The following is a 21,794-nucleotide window of genomic DNA, read 5'->3' on the forward strand; positions in this document are numbered from 1 at the left end:
TTAAAGTTTTTTTGCTGTTTTCCTGTGTGTAGTGTTTTATTTCTTGTCTTGCGCTCCTATTTTAATGGCTTTTGCTCTTTTTTTGGGTTATTTTCCTGTAGCAGTTTCATGTCTTTCTTTGAGCGATATTTCCCCCATCTACTTTGTTTTAGCAATCAAGAATATTTCAGTTGTATTTATCCTTCTTCGTGGGGACATTGATTGTCATGTCATGTTCGAATGCACATTGTGGACACCGTCTTTAGTCCACAGTAAGTCTTTGCTGTCGTCCAGCATTCTGTTTTTGTTTACTTTGTAGCCAGTTCAGTTTTAGTTTCGTTTCTCATAGTCATACACATTGACATCCCACTGGGTTGTGAGTTTTTCCTTGCCCTAATGTGGGATCTGAACCGAGGATGTCGTTGTGGCTTGTGCAGCCCCTTGAGCCACTTGTGATTTATGGCTATATAAATAAACATTGATTGATTGATTCTCACTTATTTTCTAGTCCATTATGCTATATTTGAATGTGCATTAAAATGGCTCTCAAACAAATGACTCACAACCGCAAAGCTGTTCTCATTTTCCCACCTAAAAGAGCCATCCCAAATACTTGATTCGTTCGCGAACGTCACAACTCTAGAACGCAGTGCATTTGGAATATTGGTCTGCTCATTTATCAAAATTGCAGAAATGACCAGAAATTGGCGTATGTGCCTAATTATTGCACATTTTCACAACTATCAGGTTGTTGAAGTGGAAGATCCGGTTTGCAGCTAATTGAAGTTCCGGTTTGCAGCTAATTTGAGGTAAATTGTGCTGGAATAAAAATAGTTACGAGCATGTTGGTCGCTTCGATTGGTGATACACGTGCGGAAATTGTGGAAGTTATGTTGACTGAAGGAACCGATCACTGGCAGCATGAATAACATCATTTACATACCCGAGGCTGGAAAATATGCTGAATTGTAGGGATGTCCGATAATGGCTTTTTGCCGATATCCGATATTGTCCAACTCTTTAATTACCGATATCAACCGATACCGATATCAACCGATATATACAGTCGTGGAATTAACACATTATTATGCCTAATTTGGACAACCAGGTATGGTGAAGATAAGGTACTTTTTTTAAAAAAATTAATCAAATCAAATAAGATAAATAAATTAAAAACATTTTCTTGAATAAAAAAGAAAGTAAAACAATATAAAAACAGTTGCATAGAAACTAGTAATTAATGAAAATTTGTAAAATTAACTGTTAAAGGTTAGTATTATTAGTGGACCAGCAGCACGCACAATCATGTGTGCTTACGGACTGTATCCCTTGCAGACTGTATTGATATATATTGATTTTTAATGTAGGAACCAGAATATTAATAACAGAAAGAAACAACCCTTTCGTGTGAATGAGTGTGAATGAGTGTAAATGGGGGAGGGAGGTTTTTTGGGTTGGTGCACTAATTGTAAGTGTATCTTGTGTTTTTTATGTGGATTTAATAAAAAAAATTAAAAAAAAAAACCACAAAAAAACAGATACTGATAATAAAAAAACCGATACCGATAATTTCCGATATTACATTTTAACGCATTTATCGGCCGATAATATCGGCAGACCGATATTATCGGACATCTCTACTTAATTGCGATCATGCAAACTGTGCCTTATTTACAAAATGTCTATTGTATGTGCTAAACTCAAAGCAGCTGGACAATTATTTTTATACGCGCCTTGGAGCACGGTCAATGTGCAATGTGTTTCTTTCACTTTAGCTGCTTCTTCATTCTTTTTTCAGTTTTTATCAATTAGAGTCACATCATCATTAATCATTGTAGCGCAAGTAAAAAACAAAACTCAAGACCCACGTTTTGACATCGAAGCGTGTCCCCCGTGGTGTTTGGGTAAATCAGTCTCTTACAGACCTCATACTTTGTAAGTCTTTTTATAAGTCTGTTAGAGATGTCTTTTTACAAAAACAAGGAGAGTACCCCCACGCCCCTCAAAAAAATCCTAAACACTTGTTAATTCTCCTGGAGAATGTCCCTTTTGTATGTGTCACTCAGCTGGCACGGTCTTGCACTCAATACTGGTTTCTTCACGGTCTTGTGCGGACATGGGGAGGGACAGATCAAGTTTAGGGAGGTGCGGCAGGGATGAAAACATTGTTGATGGTTGACCGAAGAAGGGGAGTGTACAGTACTGCGTGCAGCATCATTCCTCTTCCTTTCTCAAGTCTTCTCTCCCTTTACGGTAGGTAAAGGCAGCGGGTGCTGATGGCAAGGAGAGTTCAAGAAGGCACCCTCAGAGTTCCTTTGCCCAGCAGGAACTGCAGGACGCGGTCCACCAACAGGGCGGCGGCAAAGTCCACTACCAGAACCTGGGCGATGATCATTTTGAACTGCGGGGGAAAATAAAGTGCACCGTTAACATGAGACCAAAGCACCAAACAATGAACAAAAAAAGAGATTTGTCAATATACCTCAGTTGGAATATCCACTAGGGCAAACTGTTCATTGAATTCGGGCGAAGAACCAGTGAGAAGTGCCACAATAGCCAAGCCGGACAGGGCGATGCTCCACAGTAGTGGTCTGTTCTCGCTGAGAGACTCCATGAAAGGGTGACCCTGTCCAGGAGAATAAAGCACTCGTATTATTATCAGAGATAATAATGCTTTAAAATGTAATATCGGATAATATCGGTATCGGCTTCAAAAAGTAAAATGTATGACTTTTTAAAACGCCGCTGTGTACACGGGCGTAGGGAGAAGTACAGAGCGCCAATAAACCTTAAAGGCACTGCCTTTGCGTGCCGGCCCAGTCACATAATAGCTACGGCTTTTCACACACACAAGTGAATGCGAGGCATACTTGGTCAACAGCCATACAGGTCACACTGAGGGTGGCCGTATAAACAACTTTAACACTGTTACAAATATGCGCCACACTGTGAACCCACACCAAACAAGAATGACAAACACATTTCGGGAGAACATCCGCACCGTAACGTAACAAACACAACAGAACAAATACCCAGAACCCCTTGCAGCACTAACTCTCCCGGGACGCTACAATATACACCCCCTGCTATCCCCTAACCCTCTCCAACTCAACCCCGCCCACCTCAACCTCCTCATGCTCTCTCAGGGAGAGCATGTCCCAAATTCCAAGCTGCTGTTTTGAGGCATGTTAAAAAAAAATAATGCACTTTGTGACTTCAATAATAAATATGGCAGTGCCATGTTGGCATTTTTTTTCCATAACTTCAGTTGATTTATTTTGGAAAACCTTGTTACATTGTTTAATGCATCCAGCGGGCAATCACAACAAAATTAGGCATAATAATGTGTTAATTCCACGACTGTATATATCGGTGTCGGTTGATATCGGAATCGGTAATTAAGAGTTGGACAATATCGGAATATCGGATATCGGCAAAAAAGCCATTATCGGACATCTCTAATTAAGGGCTGCAACTAACGATTAATTTGATAATCGATTAATCTGGCGATTATTACTTCAAATAATCGATTAACAATCGGATTGATTGATTGATAAAAGAGACAAACTAAATTTCTATCCTTTCCAGTATTTTATTGAAAAAAAACAGCATACTGGCACCATATTTATTTTGATTGTTTCTCAGCTGTTTGTACATGTTGCAGTTTATAAATAAAGGTTTATTAAAAAATTTAAAAAACTAATAAAAATTAAACAAAAAAAACAAACAAAAAAAATTGCCACTGCGCATGCGCACAGCATAGGTCCAACGAATCGATGACTAAATTAATCGGCAACTATTTTTATAATCGATTAGTTGTTGCAGCCCTACTCTAATTATTATAATAACAAACTGAATTAAAATAAAATGTCCTTAAAATTGTAGGATGGATACTGAAAAGCTGACACGATGCCACAGAACATGTAAGAATTATGGAAAAACGTGGAACATTAACATAAAAGATTGGCACATGAAAACAATTTAAACATTTTAAGAAATGTGTAAATATCGGACTAGTATAGCATAGCATAATGTTCCGTATTGGTAGCACAACATACCGCCATAGCACAGCATCGGGGTAAGTATAGCATAGTGCACTTTACAAATAGTGGGGCGTGCTTGCAGTATCACGCTTAAAACCCCACTTAGAAAAGCTGTGCACTACAAAATGTGCTCATTGTAGTCATTTTAAATGTGCTCTGTGGTCATTTTAAAGGCCTACTGAAATGAATTTTTTTTATTCAAACGGGAATAGCAGATCCATTCTATGTGTCATACTTGATCATTTCGCGATATTGTCATATTTTTGCTGAAAGGATTTAGTAGAGAAAATCGACGATAAAGTTCGCAATTTTTGCTCGCTGATAAAAAAAAGCCTTGCCTGTACCGGAAGTAGCGTGACGTCACAGGAGCTAGTATTCCTCACAATTCCCCATTGTTTACAATGGAGCGAGAGAGATTCGGAGCGACAAAGCGACGATTACCCCATTAATTTGAGCGAGGATGAAAGATTCGTAGATGAGGAACGTTACGGTGAAGGACTAGAGAGGCAGTGCAGGACGTATCTTTTTTCGCTCTGACCGTAACTTAGGTACAAGCTGGCTCATTGGATTCCACTCTCTCCTTTTTCTATTGTGGATCACAGATTTGTATTTCAAACCACCTCGGATACTATATCCTCTTGAAAATGAGAGTCGAGCACGCGAAATGGACATTTAAAGTGACTTTTATCTCCACGACAATACATCGGTGACACACTTAGCTACTGAGCTAACGTGATAGCATCGTTCTCAAATGAAGATCGAAACAAAAGAAATAAACCCCTGACTGGAAGGATAGACAGAAGATCAACAATACTATTAAACCATGTACATGTAACTACACGGTTAAAAATTCTCAGCCTGGTAAGGCTTAACAATGCTGTTGCTAACGACGCTAAGGCTAATTTAGCAACTCAGCAACCGGACCTCACAGAACTATGATAAAAACATTAGCGCTCCACCTACGCCAGCCAGCCCTCATCTGCTCATCAACAGCCGTGCTCACCTGCGTTCCAGCGATCGACGGCGCGACGAAGGACTTCATCCGTGGGTTTGGCGGCAAGCATCGGCTAGGCGTAGTAAGGAGTCCTTGTTGTGTTGCTGTAAGTATTGTACTTAGCCGCTATTACACCGATCGATCCCACCTACAACGTTCTTCTTTGCAGCCTCCATTGTTCATTAAACAAATTGCAAAAGATTCACCAACACAGATGTCCAGAATACTGTGGAATTTTGTCGAAGAAAACAAGAGGTTTTTATATCGGGTCAGATGGGGTCCAACCACTTCCGTGGATTTTGTGACGTCACGCGCATAAATCATATCCAAAGGAGTTTTTCAACCGGAAGTGTGGCGGGAATTTTAAAATGTCACTTTATAAGTTAACCCGGCCGTATTGGCATGTGTTGCATGTTAAGATTTCATCATTGATATATAAACTATCAGACTGCGTGGTCGCTAGTAGTGGCTTTCAGTAGGCCTTTAAATGTGCTCATTGTGGTCATTTTAAATGTGCTCATTGTAGTCATTTTAAATGTGCTCTGTGTTCATTTTAAATGTGCTCATTGTAGTCATTTTGATTAAAAAAAAGTCAGCTCAGACTGTTTTATTAATTTTTGGTTTTGTAGGTTAAAGTGGTTCATATATTGGGCTGAGTTAATGTTGCTGATCAATTTTAAGTTATTTATTGAATTTACTTCATTTAATTTTTTTTAGCATCTAATGGTTTAAGTCAGGTCAAAAATGCTTAAAGTTTAAATTAGGATTGGATTGTTTTTCCAAATTTCAGGCAAATTGATGCACTTCTTTTCTGTTACAGTGACAAAACGAATGTTAAAGTTATTATTTCGTTTTTTTTGTATTATTTAATGTTAGTAAGGTTACAATGTTAGAAAAGTTATACTATTTATAGCTGCGGTGTAGGGTGAGGGAGGCGCAAAATGCTTTCTTCCTGCAAAACATATGCATTCACACAACCAATATTAGCAGAAGAAAACTCAATACCTTGTAGTTAATGGCAAAGGTAGCCATCTGCATAGCCATGGACATGATATAGACGGTGCTGTTGATTAGGCTGGGTTCAAATTCTTTGTACAGGTCCACAAACCGATCCTGTCTAGAAGACAAATAAAGAGATGTGATATTTAACTGGACGGAGCAAAAACCCCAGAGACTCAGGCTGCCCCCTCACCTCGGCGGACTTCTGCTCTGCGCTTCTTTGTACAAAAAGACCAGACTGCAGAAGTGGACCGCAAACTGCAGCAGCACCGTCAACACGGTGTAAAGATTGAAGATGTTGGGTAAAGGCCGTTCTCGGGACAATGTTTTTAGTGGCTTGGACCGAGAGATGAAGAGGAAGCATCCGGCCAACAGCAGACCCTGCAGGGTGGCCTGGAAGTCGCTGAATTTGACCCCCTCAAGGTAGAGCACCGACTGGCTGTAGGCGAGCACCAGGGCATTCAGAGCCAGGATCTTGAACATCTGGAGCGTTGTGACCAACGTGCAGCGGCCTTGCTTGATCACATGACAGACTAGAGGGAGACAAAGAGCATTTATAGTTGATATAGAGCAGGGTTGTCAAACTCATTTCAGCTCAGGTGCCACATGGAGGAAAACGTTCTCCCAAGTGGCCCTGACGGATAAAAATCATGACACGATAACTTAAAAATAAAGACAACTATAACTATGTTCATATTGTTGTTACCCAGCCAGCGTTTGTGGGTCTGATGGACCCGTTGCATTTTGTGGCTTTTAACGCCTCACAATCAAACACTTCTATGTTAAAATACTGAACAGATGTTTACCTTATCCCAATAAACATCTGGGGCCGTACTTATCAAGCTTCCTAGAGTGCCATTTTACACTTAAGTCCTGAGAATTTGCGAAATTTAGTCCTACTCTCAAACTTAAGAATAAAAGCTTTTTATCAACGTTCTTAAGTCTAAGAATCACTCCTACTCTCCACGATATTTAAGAGACCTTCAGAGGTGTCTTAAGTGGTTAGGAGTTGCCAGCAGAGGATGGCACTGAGGCGAGAGAGACGTGCGCGAACGTTCAGGGAACGGAACAATGTTTTTTTTTTTTGATGACGAGCAGCTGATCAAACGGTATCGTTTAGACAGAGCGGATATTATTTTTGTCACAGATTTAATACTTTTCGATTCCTTGTTGATTTCTGCATGTGTCTGCAGTGGGCTAGTATATATAGAGCCACCCACACCAGTTTCAAATTAGTTGCCTAATTAATGAATTGGAAAGAAAATGTTATGACAGTAGCGTATGTGTGTGGCCGTGAGGTGAGTGACGTCAGTGAGTGTGTGGGCGATAGAAGAGAGGGAGCGGTAGCGTGAGTGCCGGCGGGGACTAGTTTGTTTTGTATTATTTTGTAGTTTATTGTCAAAATATACACTCCCATTGTCCACTTAAATATTTCCAAGATATTTCTTTATTCTTAGACAACGAATTCCCTTCCGTGATTGGTCATTTCTATGGACACAGAAATGACGTCACCTAAAATTCCGTTTACGGCACATAGTAATGTCGTAATTCAGCTCTGAGTGTGACACTTAAGATTCAGTCCTACACTTCGCTGAAAGTGTGAGTAAGACGCTTGATAACTAACTTTTAAGTGCAGCTTTCAGCTAAGAATTTATTTACTCTTAAGTCAACTCTTAGCAGACTTCTTAGGAGTAATTCTAAGAAGCTTGATAAGTACGGCCCCTGTTCAGTATTTTAACATACAAAATGCAACGGGTCCATCACACCCACAAACGCTGGCTGAGTAACAACTAGGGATGATACTCGAAACCGGTTTTCCCGGTTGTTCGATAAGAAAAGAACCGAGTCCTCGGACTCGAATCTCTTTTTGAGAACCGGTACCCGTTATCGAGACCACTATAGTAAAGAAAAAGAGTTGGTTCTTTATTCGAATCCCTCGGAACGAATCCCGTCCCGACCAGAATGCCCCTTGAGATATCACAAGAATTTACGTCACATAGCTCAGTCATTAGGCGCAGATAGGGAAAGCAGGAAAAACAATGGACCGCGCTCCAAGGTGTAATAAAGTTCAAAACAAAAGGTATAATCCAATGACTAACTTTACTGAGAGATTTGAGCAGGGTACAAACACATGACCAACACTTTTACGACCAACCGGAAACATAGCAACCAGGCTAGCAACGTACCTCCTTTACGGCAGCTGTCGCAACGTTCTTAAAGCAACCGCAGCACATACATATATGACATCTGCCTTTTAACTTTTGTTTTTCTTTCCTTGTAAACAAAACAAAATCACACTGTATATGTGTTGTCTGTCTAATTATAAATAATGCAGACGAGGCGTGTTGGCTGACTTCTTGACGTTTACTTTCACAGCGTGCTCATAAACTCATTCTTAGCTGCCGGGTGGCGACATGCAACAACACTTTTCGAGGGTACCGCGCATGCTCGTCACTCCCATTGCATGCTGGGTAGTGTAGTTGTTATATTCCTAGCTCATAAAATCACACCTTTCCCCCTATAAAGAAATAATGTTAACTCAATAAAGTGTATTTCTTTTTTTAGCTTTAACTTTTCATTTTTTAGCATTGGAACCACATTTGCAAAGAACTTTTCTCTTCATAGAATTTTCTTTCAATAAAGAAATAAAGTGCAAAAATGTCAAAGCATCATAACAAACAGTTATGTCAAATAGCAGCAGAAGTGCACTTTTTGGAGAGCTGTATTATTTTAAGTTTTGTGCCCAAGGGACTGATTTTATTTAACACTATATTAATATTTATACACCTATAGTGATCACAGAGACAGGTTGTTTTTGTGTTACTGTATATATTTGTTTTTCTGAAAAATCCCACTTAATATACTTTGGGTAACAACAGTCAATATTTATTTATTTTATTTTATTTTTTTAGGGGGGCAACAGTCAATATTTATTTATTTATTAGATTTAATTTTTTTCTTATATAATAAAAGTGAGCTTTTGTTAAACCAAATATTGTGTGTTTTTTTCCATATACAACAACCTATCTGGACTCGATAAGAGAATCGATAAGGAATCGGTTCGATAAGAGGATTCGATAATAGGCTCGAACTCGATAATTTCTTATCAAACATCATCCCTAGTAACAACAATATGAACGTTGCACGGAAAATTTCTCTGCCAGTTTCTGCATCCCACAGGGATTCTTCTTTTGTGTTTCTGCACCTGCGGTTCCCACACAAGGTTGCAACATTGTTTGTCAACACTGTCTGCTCTCATTTTCTCGCACATTTGACCCTCTGATGTTCTGTGTACCTACACTCTGTCCTCCTCCTGTCTAGGCCTGCTGTGTGTGTGTGTGTGTGGGTGCGTGTGGTACACAGAACATCAATTTCCACACTTCTATTAGTCCAGTGGACCCGGACATCTTATATGTAATAGAAATGTGTAGGGCGGGTGTATGGTGTGTGGTCATTAAATATGTATTCCGATATATGTTCTTCACAGAAAATGAGCCAAAGTCAGTGAGTCTCAGTTTAAAAAATTAATTAATTGTATCATTTTTCTTTTAATAAACAGACCCGAACACCACACAAGGGAGCAAGCACATCCTGAAAATAGGGATGTCCGATAATGGCTTTTTGCCGATATCCGATATTCCGATATTGTCCAACTCTTTAATTACCGATACCGATATCAACCGATACCGATATCAACCGATATATGCAGTCGTGGAATTAACACATTATTATGTCTAATTTGGACAACCATGTATGGTGAAGATAAGGTACTTTAAAAAAATAATAAAATAAAATAAGATAACTAAATTAAAAACATTTTCTTGAATAAAAAAGAAAGTAAAACAATATAAAAACAGTTACATAGAAACTAGTAATTAATGAAAATGAGTAAAATTAACTGTTAAAAGTTAGTACTATTAGTGGACCAGCAGCACGCACAATCATGTGTGCTTACGGACTGTATCCCTTGCAGACTGTATTGATATATATTGATATATAATGTAGGAACCAGAATATTGATAACAGAAAGAAATGGGGGGAGGGAGGTTTTTTGGGTTGGTGCACTAATTGTAAGTGTATCTTGTGTTTTTTATGTTGATTTAATTAAAAAATAAAAAAATAAATAAAAAAACAACAACGATACAGATAATAAAAAAAACGATACTGATAATTTCCGATATTACATTTTAACGCATTTATCGGCCGATAATATCGGCAGGCCGATATTATCGGACATCCCTACCTGAAAATGTAGAAATAATAATGTTTTGGAGGTGTTTTTTTTTTTACACGGACATGCTGTGGTTAATGGTATTCTATCTTCAATTGTCATTATTAATACTTTCAGAATGAATTATGTGATAATATTCAACAGTCAAATAGGTCAAATTGAGTCTGTCAAAGAGTTTTAAAATGCTCTCATTGGTGTTCATTTTTAATCGATCACAAGATGAAATTAATAACACGATATTAATACTTTCAGAATGAATTATGTGATAATATTCAACAGTCATCAAATAGGTCAAATTGAGTCTGGCAGAGTTTTAAAATGGTGTTAACTTTTGATCGATCAGAAGATGACATTAATAATATTAAAATCAAATTACAGGATGTTCTTAAGGTCATTTACTCATTTTCCTCAACTGATGTTCTAACATGTGGTATATTCTGTACATACGTAACATCATCTTCAACAAATCTTGTGAATTTAGACTCTTTTCGTTATTCACACATGAAGTTAGAAGGGGATAATATTTATGTGCGCCCGGAAAATGTGTCCCTATTACTAGAGATGTCCGATAATATCGGACTGCCGATATTATCGGCCGATAAATGCTTTAAAATGTAATATCGGAAATTATCGGTATCGGTTTCAAAAAGTAAAATGTATGACTTTTTAAAACGCCGCTGTGTACACGGACGTAGGGAGAAGTACAGAGCGCCAATAAACCTTAAAAGGCACTGCCTTTGCGTGCCGGCCCAGTCACATAATATCTACGGCTTTTCACACACACACAAGTGAATGCAGGGCATACTTGGTCAACAGCCATACAGGTCACACTGAGGGTGACCGTATAAACAACTTTAACACTGTTACAAGTATGCGCCACACTGTGAACCCACACCAAACTAGAATGACAAACACATTTCGGGAGAACATCCGCACCGTAACACAAAATGAACACAACAGAGCAAATACCCAGAACCCCTTGCAGCACTAACTCTTCCGGGACGCTACAATATACACCCCCGCTGCCCCACCCTTCAACTTCCTCATGCTCTCTCAGGGAGAGCATGTCCCAAATTCCAAGCTGCTGTTTTGAGGCATATTAAAAAAAAATAATGCACTTTGTGACTTCAATAATAAATATGGCAGTGCCATGTTGGCATTTTTTTCCATAACTTGAGTTGATTTAGTTTGGAAAACCTTGTTACATTGTTTAATGCATCCAGCGGGGCATCACAACAAAATTAGGCATAATAATGTGTTAATTCCACGACCGTATACACTACCGTTCAAAAGTTTGGGGTCACATTGAAATGTCCTTATTTTCAATGAAGATAACTTTAAACTAGTCTTAACTTTAAAGAAATACACTCTATACATTGCTAATGTGGTAAATGACTATTCTAGCTGCAAATGTCTGGTTTTTGGTGCAATATCTACATAGGTGTATAGAGGCCCATTTCCAGCAACTATCACTCCAGTGTTCTAATGGTACAATGTGTTTGCTCATTGGCTCAGAAGGCTAATTGATGATTAGAAAACCCTTGTGCAATCATGTTCACACATCTGAAAACAGTTTTGCTCGTTACAGAAGCTACAAAACTGACCTTCCTTTGAGCAGATTGAGTTTCTGGAGCATCACATTTGTGGGGTCAATTAAACGCTCAAAATGGCCAGAAAAAGAGAACTTTCATCTGAAACTCGACAGTCTATTCTTGTTCTTAGAAATGAAGGCTATTCCACAAAATTGTTTGGGTGACCCCAAACTTTTGAACGGTAGTGTATATCGGTTGATATTGGAATTGGTAATTAAGAGTTGGACAATATCGGAATATCGGATATCGGCAAAAAAGCCATTATCGGACATCTCTACCTATTACCAACGTCTTTGACAATCAAGTTAGAAGGTAAGAATCCACATTTTGTATCACTACTATCACCAATACCGTATTTTTCGGACTATAAGTCCCAGTTTTTTTCATAGTTTGGCCGGGGGTGCGACTTATACTCAGGAGCGACTTATGTGTGAAATTATTAACACATTAGCGTAAAATATCAAATAATATTATTTAGCTCATTCACGTAAGAGACTAGACGTATAAGATTTCATGGGATTTAGCGATTAGGAGTGACAGATTGTTTGGTAAACGTATAGCATGTTCTATATGTTATAGTTATTTGAATGACTCTTACCATAATATGTTACGTTAACATACCAGGCACGTTCTCAGTTGGTTATTTATGCCTCATATAACGTACACTTATTCAGCCTGTTGTTCACTATTCTTTATTTATTTTAAATTGCCTTTCAAATGTCTATTGTTGGTGTTGGCTTTTATCAAATAAATTTCCCCAAAAAATGCGACTTAAATATGTTTATTCCTTCTTTATTATGCATTTTCGGCCGGTGCGACTTATACTCCGGAGTGACTTATACTCCGAAAAATACGGTAAGCAGTTCCAAACATGGAAGTGTTAGCTCTATCTCCACACTGCACATAGCTCAGCATTTTTGTATTGAGCAAACTCATCTCACGGGCCGGACGAAAACCTGTTCGTGGCCCTGATCCGACCCCCGGGCCGTAGGTTTGACACCCCTAGTATAGAAGCAGCCTGATGTTTGGACCTTTAATATTTGTGACTCACTGCACTGTATGGATGAGAGCTTGGAGGTGAAGGGGGCGGCGATGGAGGCGTCGCCCAGCTTCACTATTTGCACCTGATCTTCTTCCAGCTCCCGCAAGACTTGACTGATCCTCTCCTGTGAAAGAACTGCTACTTTATTATATGAATCAATGACAATAGGACATCACTACATGTAATGGTACGCACTTTTTGTGCAGCGAGCTGCTCCTCTCTTTGGGCCATCACTCTCTGTCTGGCCCCCCTGGAGCTCAGTTTGCCCCCCGAGTAGACCGGTAGCGAGGGTCGAGAGTCGACTGCGGGCGCCTCCTTCTCTCTCCCACGTCTTCTTTTTTCAGGCATGCGCTCAGGGGCGTTGGCCAGCAGCGCCACACCTGTGTAAAATACATGTATGACTATTTTATAGACACAAAACCGTACGGTGACCACTAAATAGACCTTCTTTACCTATGTGAGCATGTTTGAGAGCGCCGACATCATTTGTGCCGTCGCCGCACATCAGTGTGATATAACCCAGCGATTTGAGACTCGTGACCACAAATTCCTAAAACAAAGCAGAATATACAAGAACTTGCACAAGGTTGTTTCTGTTTTCACATAGTTAATGCGATTTTTGGTGTGTGTAAATATTAGGGGTGTAACGGTACGTGTATTTGTATTGAACCGTTTCGGTACGGGGGTTTCGGTTCGGTTCGGAGGTGTACCGAACGAGTTTCCACACGAACATATTAAGTAGCCGCCTCCGCTTCCTTCTGCCTGTCTATGTCAGTCCTCTACACAGCACCCAGCATTGTCCCACCCACACAACCATCTGATTGGTTACAAACAGAGCGGTAACAGCCAATCAGCAGTGCGTATTCAGAGCGCATGTAGTCAGTGCTTAGCGTTTAGCAGGTAAGCATCAGGCAGCGGACTCTCCCCAAATTACAATAAACACCTCCCAGTCAACTACTAGTAACATCACTATGAGCCCGTTGACCTTCTAGAAATATAAAAGGCAGCTCGGCTCGCTCGCAGTCCTGGCTTGAGGTGAAGGCTGATTAGCTTTTAGCGTAACGTTAGCTCATTTTTCTGTGTGTGTGTGTGTGTGTGTGTGTGTTACGGACAGCAAAGCCCTGTCTGTCTGTTATTTCACTTTACCTTTTTCTGTGTTGATTGAGCTGTGTTGAAGCAGCAAAAAAGGACATTATGTTAAATGAAGAGTTTCTGTCTCTGATAGTTGATATAATAATGTAACTGCTTCATTAAGCCTACATGAACTCCATGGTGTTCAGGGATGAATAGTCTCTCCTATTGCTATTGTACCATTTTTTCAGCTATAGTTACATTAATCATTAGTAATGGAGCAGCCTAGTTTTGAATGGCAGGGTCCCTGCTATCACATGTTGATAAAAATATAACATTTACATAATAAAAATCAACTACAGGCTTCCCAAATGCTGTAATAAATTAAGCATGATGAGTTGACTTGAAACTGTTTAATGTTGCACGTTTTATATGTAGAAGAAAAGTTGTAATTTTATTTAATCTGAGCAACAACATGAGGCAGTTTAATGTGGATTAACGTGGGCAGAATTATTATAGTGTTCCCAATGTTAAAAGGATAAAGCCATTGTTTACAAATATGGTAAATAAATAACCAAAAAATTTATATTTTGTTGTTTTCTTACTGTACCGAAAATGAACCGAACCGTGACCTCTAAACCGAGGGACGTACCGAACCGAAATTTTTGTGTACCGTTACACCCCTAGTAAATATACATTTAAAACGTGTACAAACTAAAATCAAAATGACACTATAATACTCTGTTTTTGAACAACATGAAAGACAGGTTATCTGCAAGCAAAGAAGCTTAATCAATAAATGTGGCGGACATCCAATGGGGTTCGATAAGATATAATGTCAATGTTAAGATATAATGACACTTTTTGTGTCTTTTTACGCTTTGAAATCAGAAAGGATTTCCGGAATTGTCTTTTTTTTTTTTTTACCGACCTTGCCTTCTCCGGGTCAAAACTCCGCTTTACTTGTTTTTTTTTAAATCGATTATCGCTTTCCGCCGGTGTTTTGTTTTGTTTATATTTGCCGGTGTTGTGCCAAAATGTGATTGCCTGCCGAAAATGCGTTTCCTTCGCGGGAGCGCGCACCGCTCGCTAAACCTGCATTGCTTGGCTTCGTCTGTCCACAGCGGATTACTAGGTGTGAGACAAACACTTTATCTTCCTGGTTATTTTAACGCTATGTGTTTGACATCATTTAAGCCTTTATCGTGTCCAGAAAATGACAGTTTGCCTTTTCTGTGGTATTAATGAGATTTAAAGGACTGTTGTTAGTCTGATATTGATGTGATAAAACCTCTTTCTTGTTTGGAAGATACATACAATTGTAACTAGGGTTGGGTATCGAGTATCGATTGGAACCGGGACTAACTTTCCGATTCTCCCGGAATCGTTCAAAAGTTTACATTTCGATTCCTAGTTTTGATACCCAGTCCGCCGACCGGAAAAAAATATGTCCGCCGACTGGAAGAAGAAGCCGCTGAACACCAATGAAGAAGCGCCCACCCCCGGAAGTGTTAGCATAGCCGAGCGAGTCAGTCAAGCTCAAGCATGGATAGCGGGCGTCGGCGGTCGAAAGTGTGGCTTTACTTTACAAAAAAAAGAAGAAATAACCGCAAAATAACAGAGCTCCATGTCCATCAAGAAACGAGTGGAGAGAGAGCTGCAGATGTACCAGGACGTTCCACCGATACTTATGTCTGACGACACTGATGCATGGTGGTGGTCCGGTGGAACCAACAAAAGACTTATCCTTTGCTGTCATATCTCGCTTTCTCCTATTTATGCGTGCAAGCTTCTTCCACACCCAGCGAACGTGTATTTTCCACAGCAGGAGACACTATCTGTCCAGAACGCTCACGCATCCTGCCTGAGAAGGCGGATATGGTCATTTTCCTAAACAAGAACTGTCTCTGATTTTATACTGTACCTGCTGCTAATCTGGACTGGGTTTTGCAAGTTGTTTCTTATTGTTTATTTGCTTTTCTGCACCAGGTTAGCCCATCAGTGGGAGCACGGTAACATTTTTAAGTACCTGCAGCATCATACACTTGTGTGTGTAAATGTGTTTTCATGAGGTTTCCTGCAGCATCATACACTTATGTGTAAATGTGTTTTAATGAGGTTTCCTGCAGCATCATACACTTGTGTGTATAAATGTGTTTTCATGAGGTTTCCTGCAGCATCATACACTTATGTGTCAAAGTGTTTTCATTAGGTTTCCTGCAGCATCATACACTTATGTGTAAAGGTGTTTTCATGAGGTTTCCTGCAGCATCATGCACTTATGTGTAAAGGTGTTTTCATGAGGTTTCCTGCCGCATCATACACTTATGTGTAAAGGTGTTTTCATGAGGTTTCCTGCAGCATCATGCACTTATGTGTAAAGGTGTTTTCATGAGGTTTCCTGCCGCATCATACACTTATGTGTAAATGTGTTTTCATGAGGTTTTAAAAAATAAAGCTCTCTTGAGGAAAGTGTACCCCTGGGAAAATGTATTCATAATTTATAATATTTATATTCAAGTTCATAGATTTGATATTTATATTCTAGTTGAAAACAGCCCTGTGAGGAATTTATAGTAAAGTTCATAAAAAGTTAACAGAATTAAAATTTGATGGAGAATGTCAGACTATTTCATTCAGAAAGACTGTAGGTTAGCTAGCTCATTTAAAATATCCTAAACTTTTTTTTGACCCTGCCTCTTAAAAGAATCGGAATCGAGAATCGTCAGGAATCGGAATCGTTCGAATTCAAACGATACCCAACCCTAATTGTAACTGTTATTTCTTCTTGCACATAATAAATATTTATAACGTGTTTGGATGTATTCATTTACCGGTAGTTAAAATGTTCATTAAAAGTAATATTGCCTGACAAAAAGTGATTCAAGGTAACATTTTGATATTTACACATCGCATATTTTACTAGAATACCCGTATGAGCATTAACTCTGCATATTTTACTAGAATACCCTTATGAGCATTAACTCTGCATATTTTACTAGAAATATCCCCACCTTCTACCATCCTAGTCACGTCCGTTGTGTCCTTGGGCAAGACACTTCACCCTTGCCCCTGATGGCTGCTGGTAGCGCCTTGCATGGCAGCTCCCGCCATCAGTGTGTGAATGTGTGTGTGAATGTGTGTGTGAATGTGGAAATACTGTCAAAGCGCTTTGAGTACCTCGAAGGTAGAAAAGCGCGATACAAGTATAACCCATTCATCATTTATTTAGAATACCCTTATGGGCATTACATATATCAAAATCAAGTACTTAATGTACTGTTTATTTGTTGAAATACCCTTCAAATCAATTTTTGGCAGCAGCAAAAAAGGGTATTTCAACAAGTAAACAGTACAGTTAGTACTTGATTTTGAACAACTTAAGCTGTAAATCAAGCAAGAATGTGAAAGAATTCCACCTGAAAAGCTTCAAAAATTGGTCTCAGTTCCCAAACGTTTACTGAGTGTTGTTAAAAGGAAAGGCCATGTAACACAGTGGTAAAAATGCCCCTGTGACAACTTTTTTGCAATGTGTTGCTGCCATTAAACTCTAAGTTAATGATTATTTGCAAAAAAAAATGTAATTTCTCAGTTGGAACATTAAATATCTTGTCTTTGCAGTCTATTCAATTGAATATAGGTTGAAAAGGATTTGTAAATCATTGTATTCTGTTTTTATTTAAGAATTACACAATGTGCCAACTTCACTGGTTTTGTATATAAAACTCTAGACCACGTATATAAGACATAACATCTTTTTCACAGACTATTTTCTAGGGAAAAATATAGTTTTATAATCGGCTCGACACCATATTTACTCTTGAATCTCTGGAATTCTCATGAGCACCGAAGGTATTGTGCTTTTCGTCCTACCTTTTGTTTGGGGCTGACTCGTGCAAACACTCCTATGTGAGGCAAGAGGGTGTGCAGCAGCTGAGGGTTGCAGCACAGTCTCGCAAGACCTTCGCCGGTGACGCACAGGTCATACTGGCAAATAAATGAAGGGACCGAGGGCGGCGGCAGGGGTACGTGCACGCTGCCATCCATTGACTCCCACTGCCAACTGCCTGGAAAAAACACCGTCGAGGTTATAGTTGATGACTATAATACAGCGAAAAGCCTTGTGTGTGTGTACAAGTCAACCCCTACCATGGTTGGGACCTGGTTGCAATATAAGCGTGTGCTCCTTTTGGATGAAGTGGAGCTCTCTGGCGACATGGCACGCCGTTAAGGGGTTGTCCCCTGTGATCATTACCACCTGAGAGCACAGAAACAGCAAGCGTGCGCTTACAATTTAGCAAAAGCAAGCGTTGCACGAAATAACTCACATGATGCGACGCCTCTTGGATCTCTCTGATGACCGCCTTGCTGTCGCTCTTGAGGGGGCATGATACCACCATGAAGCCCGCAAAGTTCAAGTCACATTCCAGCAAATTTCGACTCATCTCCCGCACCTGTGATGATCACAAAGATTCAGCCAGGTTTAGAAAAAATATATATACGGCAAAATGTTACCATTTTTGGAGTAAAATAACCTGCTGATGATTTAGGTGGCCCATCTCCTTATAACCCAAAGCCAGCACTCTTGCACCTTCTCTGGATATTTCTTTGTGCACTTCGTCATAACTCTCTGGACACCGTGAAAACTGCAACCACAATGACATCGATACAGATTATTAGTAGTTAAGGAGGTTAATAACCGATAAAAATTATGACATCGACATTTCATGGTAGCTTAGTGGCCAACATTTTTACTGTAAAATGTATGTGTTTTTTTTTACTGTAAATAGAAAACTGCATTTTTAAGGAAAATTCTGGCAACTGAGCTGCCAGTTTTTTACCTTGAAAACTGTAGATTTTATGTTGTTTTACTGTAAAAAAAACAACAAAAAAACGGCAGTTACAATGCCAATATTTTATTGTCGTACTGTTTTTTTACTTGCTGTAAAATGCTGTAAAATCTATTTTTTTTTACAGTGTACAAACTCTTCTACTTCAATCTCATTTTTAGCCAACCAAAACCATAAATGTCACAATTTTACAGAAAATAAATAAATACAATAAAATAAAAAATTATGACATCGATACAGATTATTAGTAGTTAAAGGCCTACTGAAAGCCACTACTACCGACCACGCAGTCTGATAGTTTATATATCAATGATGAAATCTTAACATTGCAACACATGCCAATACGGCCGGGTTAACTTATAAAGTGACATTTTAAATTTGCCGCTAAACTTCCGGTTCGAAACGCCTCTGAGGATGACGTATGTGCGTGACGTAGCCCGGGGAACACGGGTATGCCTTCCACATTGAAGCCAATACGAAATAGCTGTTTTCATCTCATTCTGGGTGTATTCTGGACATCTGTGTTGGTGAATCTGTTGCAATTATGTTCATTGCATTATGGAGAAAGAAGCTGAGCAAGCAAAGAAGAAAGTTGTCGGTGCGAAGCGTCTATTTTGCGAGGGAAGTCAGCAGCAACACGTACACAGCCGGCGCTTCTTTGTTTACATTCCCGAAAGATGCAGTCAAGATGGAAGAACTCTGATAACAGAGACTCTAACCAGGAGGACTTTTGACTTCGATACACAGACGCCTGTAGAGAACTGGGACAACACAGACTCTTACCAGGATTACTTTGATTTGGATGACAAAGACGCAGACGTGCTACCGTGAGTATGCAGCTTTGGCTTCCAAACATTTGATCGCTTGACCGTACGTGCGCGTCACGTACGTAACTTTTTAAAAATATATAAGCTTTATGAACCTTGGGTTAGGTGAACGGTCTTTTGGGCTGAGTGATTGTGTGTGTTGATCAGGTGTTTGAATTGTATTGGCGTGTTCTATGGAGCTAGGAGCTAGCAGAGGAGCTAGGAGCTAGCATAACAAACACCTAGGTGTTTTTATGCAGGATTAATTAGTGGCATATTAAATATAAGCCTGGTTGTGTTGTGGCTAATAGAGTATGTATATGTCTTGTGTTTATTTACTGTTGTAGTCATTCGCAGCTGAATATCAGGTCACCCCCGCCTCTCACAGCATCTTCCCTATCTGAATAGCTTCAACTCCCCACTAGTCCTTCACTTGCACTTTACTCATCCACAAATCTTTCATCCTCGCTCAAATTAATGGGGATATTGTCGCTTTCTCGGTCCGAATCTCTCTCACTTCATGCGGCCATCATTGTAAACAATAGGGAACTTTGCGTATATGTTCAACTGACTACGTCACGCTACTTCCGGTAGGTGCAAGCCTTTTTTTTAATCAGATACCAAAAGTTGCGATCTTTATCGTCGTTGTTCTATACTAAATCCTTTCAGCAAAAATATGGCAATATCGCGAAATGATCAAGTATGACACATAGAATAGATCTGCTATCCCCGTTTAAATAAAAAAAATTAATTTCAGTAGGCTTTTAAGGAGGTTAATGACCGATAAAAATTATTTAAACATGAATAGTATTCCTCAGTAAACAGCTGGACAAGGCTTTATGTTTTTATCTTACATTATTTTTTAAGAAACGTCGGACCAGTAGCAACATTATGTCTTATGCGCCACTGACGTTGTGGTTAATTTAGCACTGAAACATTCGGGAATTGCACAAAAACCTTTATTGCTGCGGATCAGAGGAGCATTAACATTTGCATTTTAAAATATAGAAAATCTACTGGATAAATTGGTAGAAATGGGGGATTTCTCTACATCTCAATAACTTGGCAGTAGAGATGTCCGATAATGGCTTTTTTGCCGATATCCGATATTGTCCAACTCTTAATTACCGATTCCGATATCAACCGATACCGATACATACAGTCGTGGAATTAACACATTATTATGCCTAATTTTGTTGTGATGCCCCGCTGGATGCATTAAACAATGTAACAAGGTTTTCCAACATAAATCAACTCAAGTTATGGCAAAAAATGCCAACATGGCACTGCCATATTTATTATTGAAGTCACAAAGTGTGTTATTTTTTTTAACATGCCTCAAAACAGCAGCTTGGAATTTGGGACATGCTCTCCCTGAGGGAGCATGAGGAGGTTGAGGTGGTGGGGTGGTGGTGGGAGGGGGGGGGTGTAGGGGGGTGTATATATTAGCATCCTGGAAGAGCTAGTGCTGCAAGGGGTTCTGGGTATTTGTGCTGTTGTGTTTACGTTGTGTTACGGTGCGGATGTTCTCCCGAAATGTGTTTGTCATTCTTGTTTGGTGTGGGTTCACAGTGTGGCGCATATTTGTAACAGTGTTAAAGTTGTTTATACGGCTACCCTCAGTGTGACCTGTATGGCTGTTGACCAACTATGCTTTGCATTCACTTGTGTGTGTGAAAAGTCGTAGATATTATGTGACTGGGCCGGCACGCAAAGGCAGTGCCTTTAAGGTTTATCGGCGCTCTGTACTTCTCCCTACGTCCGTGTACACGGCGGCGTTTTAAAAAGTCATAAATTTTACTTTTTTAAACCAATACAGATCATTTCCGATATCACATTTTAAAGCATTTATTGGCCGATATTATCGGCAGTCCGATATTATCGGACATCTCTACTTGGCAGTTACTGGTTTTTTTTTTTAGAAGTTTATAAATGTAATAAATGGTACGGTTTCCTCGAGAGGAACCCGGAAATATTGCTAATATTTAAAAACAATTCTGGGCTCTTTCACGAAGCTTACATTTTTCAAGCTGGTTGACATAATTTCTTCTTGGATGTTACAGAAAGTATGAAAATGTGTGACTTGCTGCTTGCTCTTCTTCGCTTATTAATAAGTCCCCTACAGTATTTGTCATGATATTTACAAATTTTGGATTTTTGGCAGAGATATCTTTTCTGTCGTCTTCA

At 39.4% G+C, this 21,794-nt stretch overlaps 1 protein-coding gene across 1 annotated transcript in view; it reads right to left on the bottom strand.

The window, feature by feature from the left end:
- Positions 1–1,709: 1,709 nt before the first annotated feature.
- Positions 1,710–21,794, bottom strand: part of atp13a1 (ATPase 13A1) — a 33,768-nt gene continuing 13,683 nt past the window's right edge. The window contains exons 14-24 of the mRNA XM_062049929.1: positions 18,487–18,597; positions 18,280–18,405; positions 18,101–18,209; positions 17,825–18,018; positions 13,334–13,430; positions 13,076–13,260; positions 12,890–13,004; positions 6,209–6,548; positions 6,022–6,133; positions 2,462–2,605; positions 1,710–2,380 (exon numbers count right to left, since the gene is read on the bottom strand). Of these exons, the coding sequence (XP_061905913.1) occupies positions 2,270–2,380; positions 2,462–2,605; positions 6,022–6,133; positions 6,209–6,548; positions 12,890–13,004; positions 13,076–13,260; positions 13,334–13,430; positions 17,825–18,018; positions 18,101–18,209; positions 18,280–18,405; positions 18,487–18,597 (1,644 nt within the window). The 3' untranslated portion in view covers positions 1,710–2,269. The remainder of the gene's footprint in view (positions 2,381–2,461; positions 2,606–6,021; positions 6,134–6,208; positions 6,549–12,889; positions 13,005–13,075; positions 13,261–13,333; positions 13,431–17,824; positions 18,019–18,100; positions 18,210–18,279; positions 18,406–18,486; positions 18,598–21,794) is intronic.

Source organism: Entelurus aequoreus, linkage group LG06 (genome assembly GCF_033978785.1).
Source record: "Entelurus aequoreus isolate RoL-2023_Sb linkage group LG06, RoL_Eaeq_v1.1, whole genome shotgun sequence".
In the NCBI taxonomy this organism is placed as follows: domain Eukaryota; kingdom Metazoa; phylum Chordata; class Actinopteri; order Syngnathiformes; family Syngnathidae; genus Entelurus; species Entelurus aequoreus.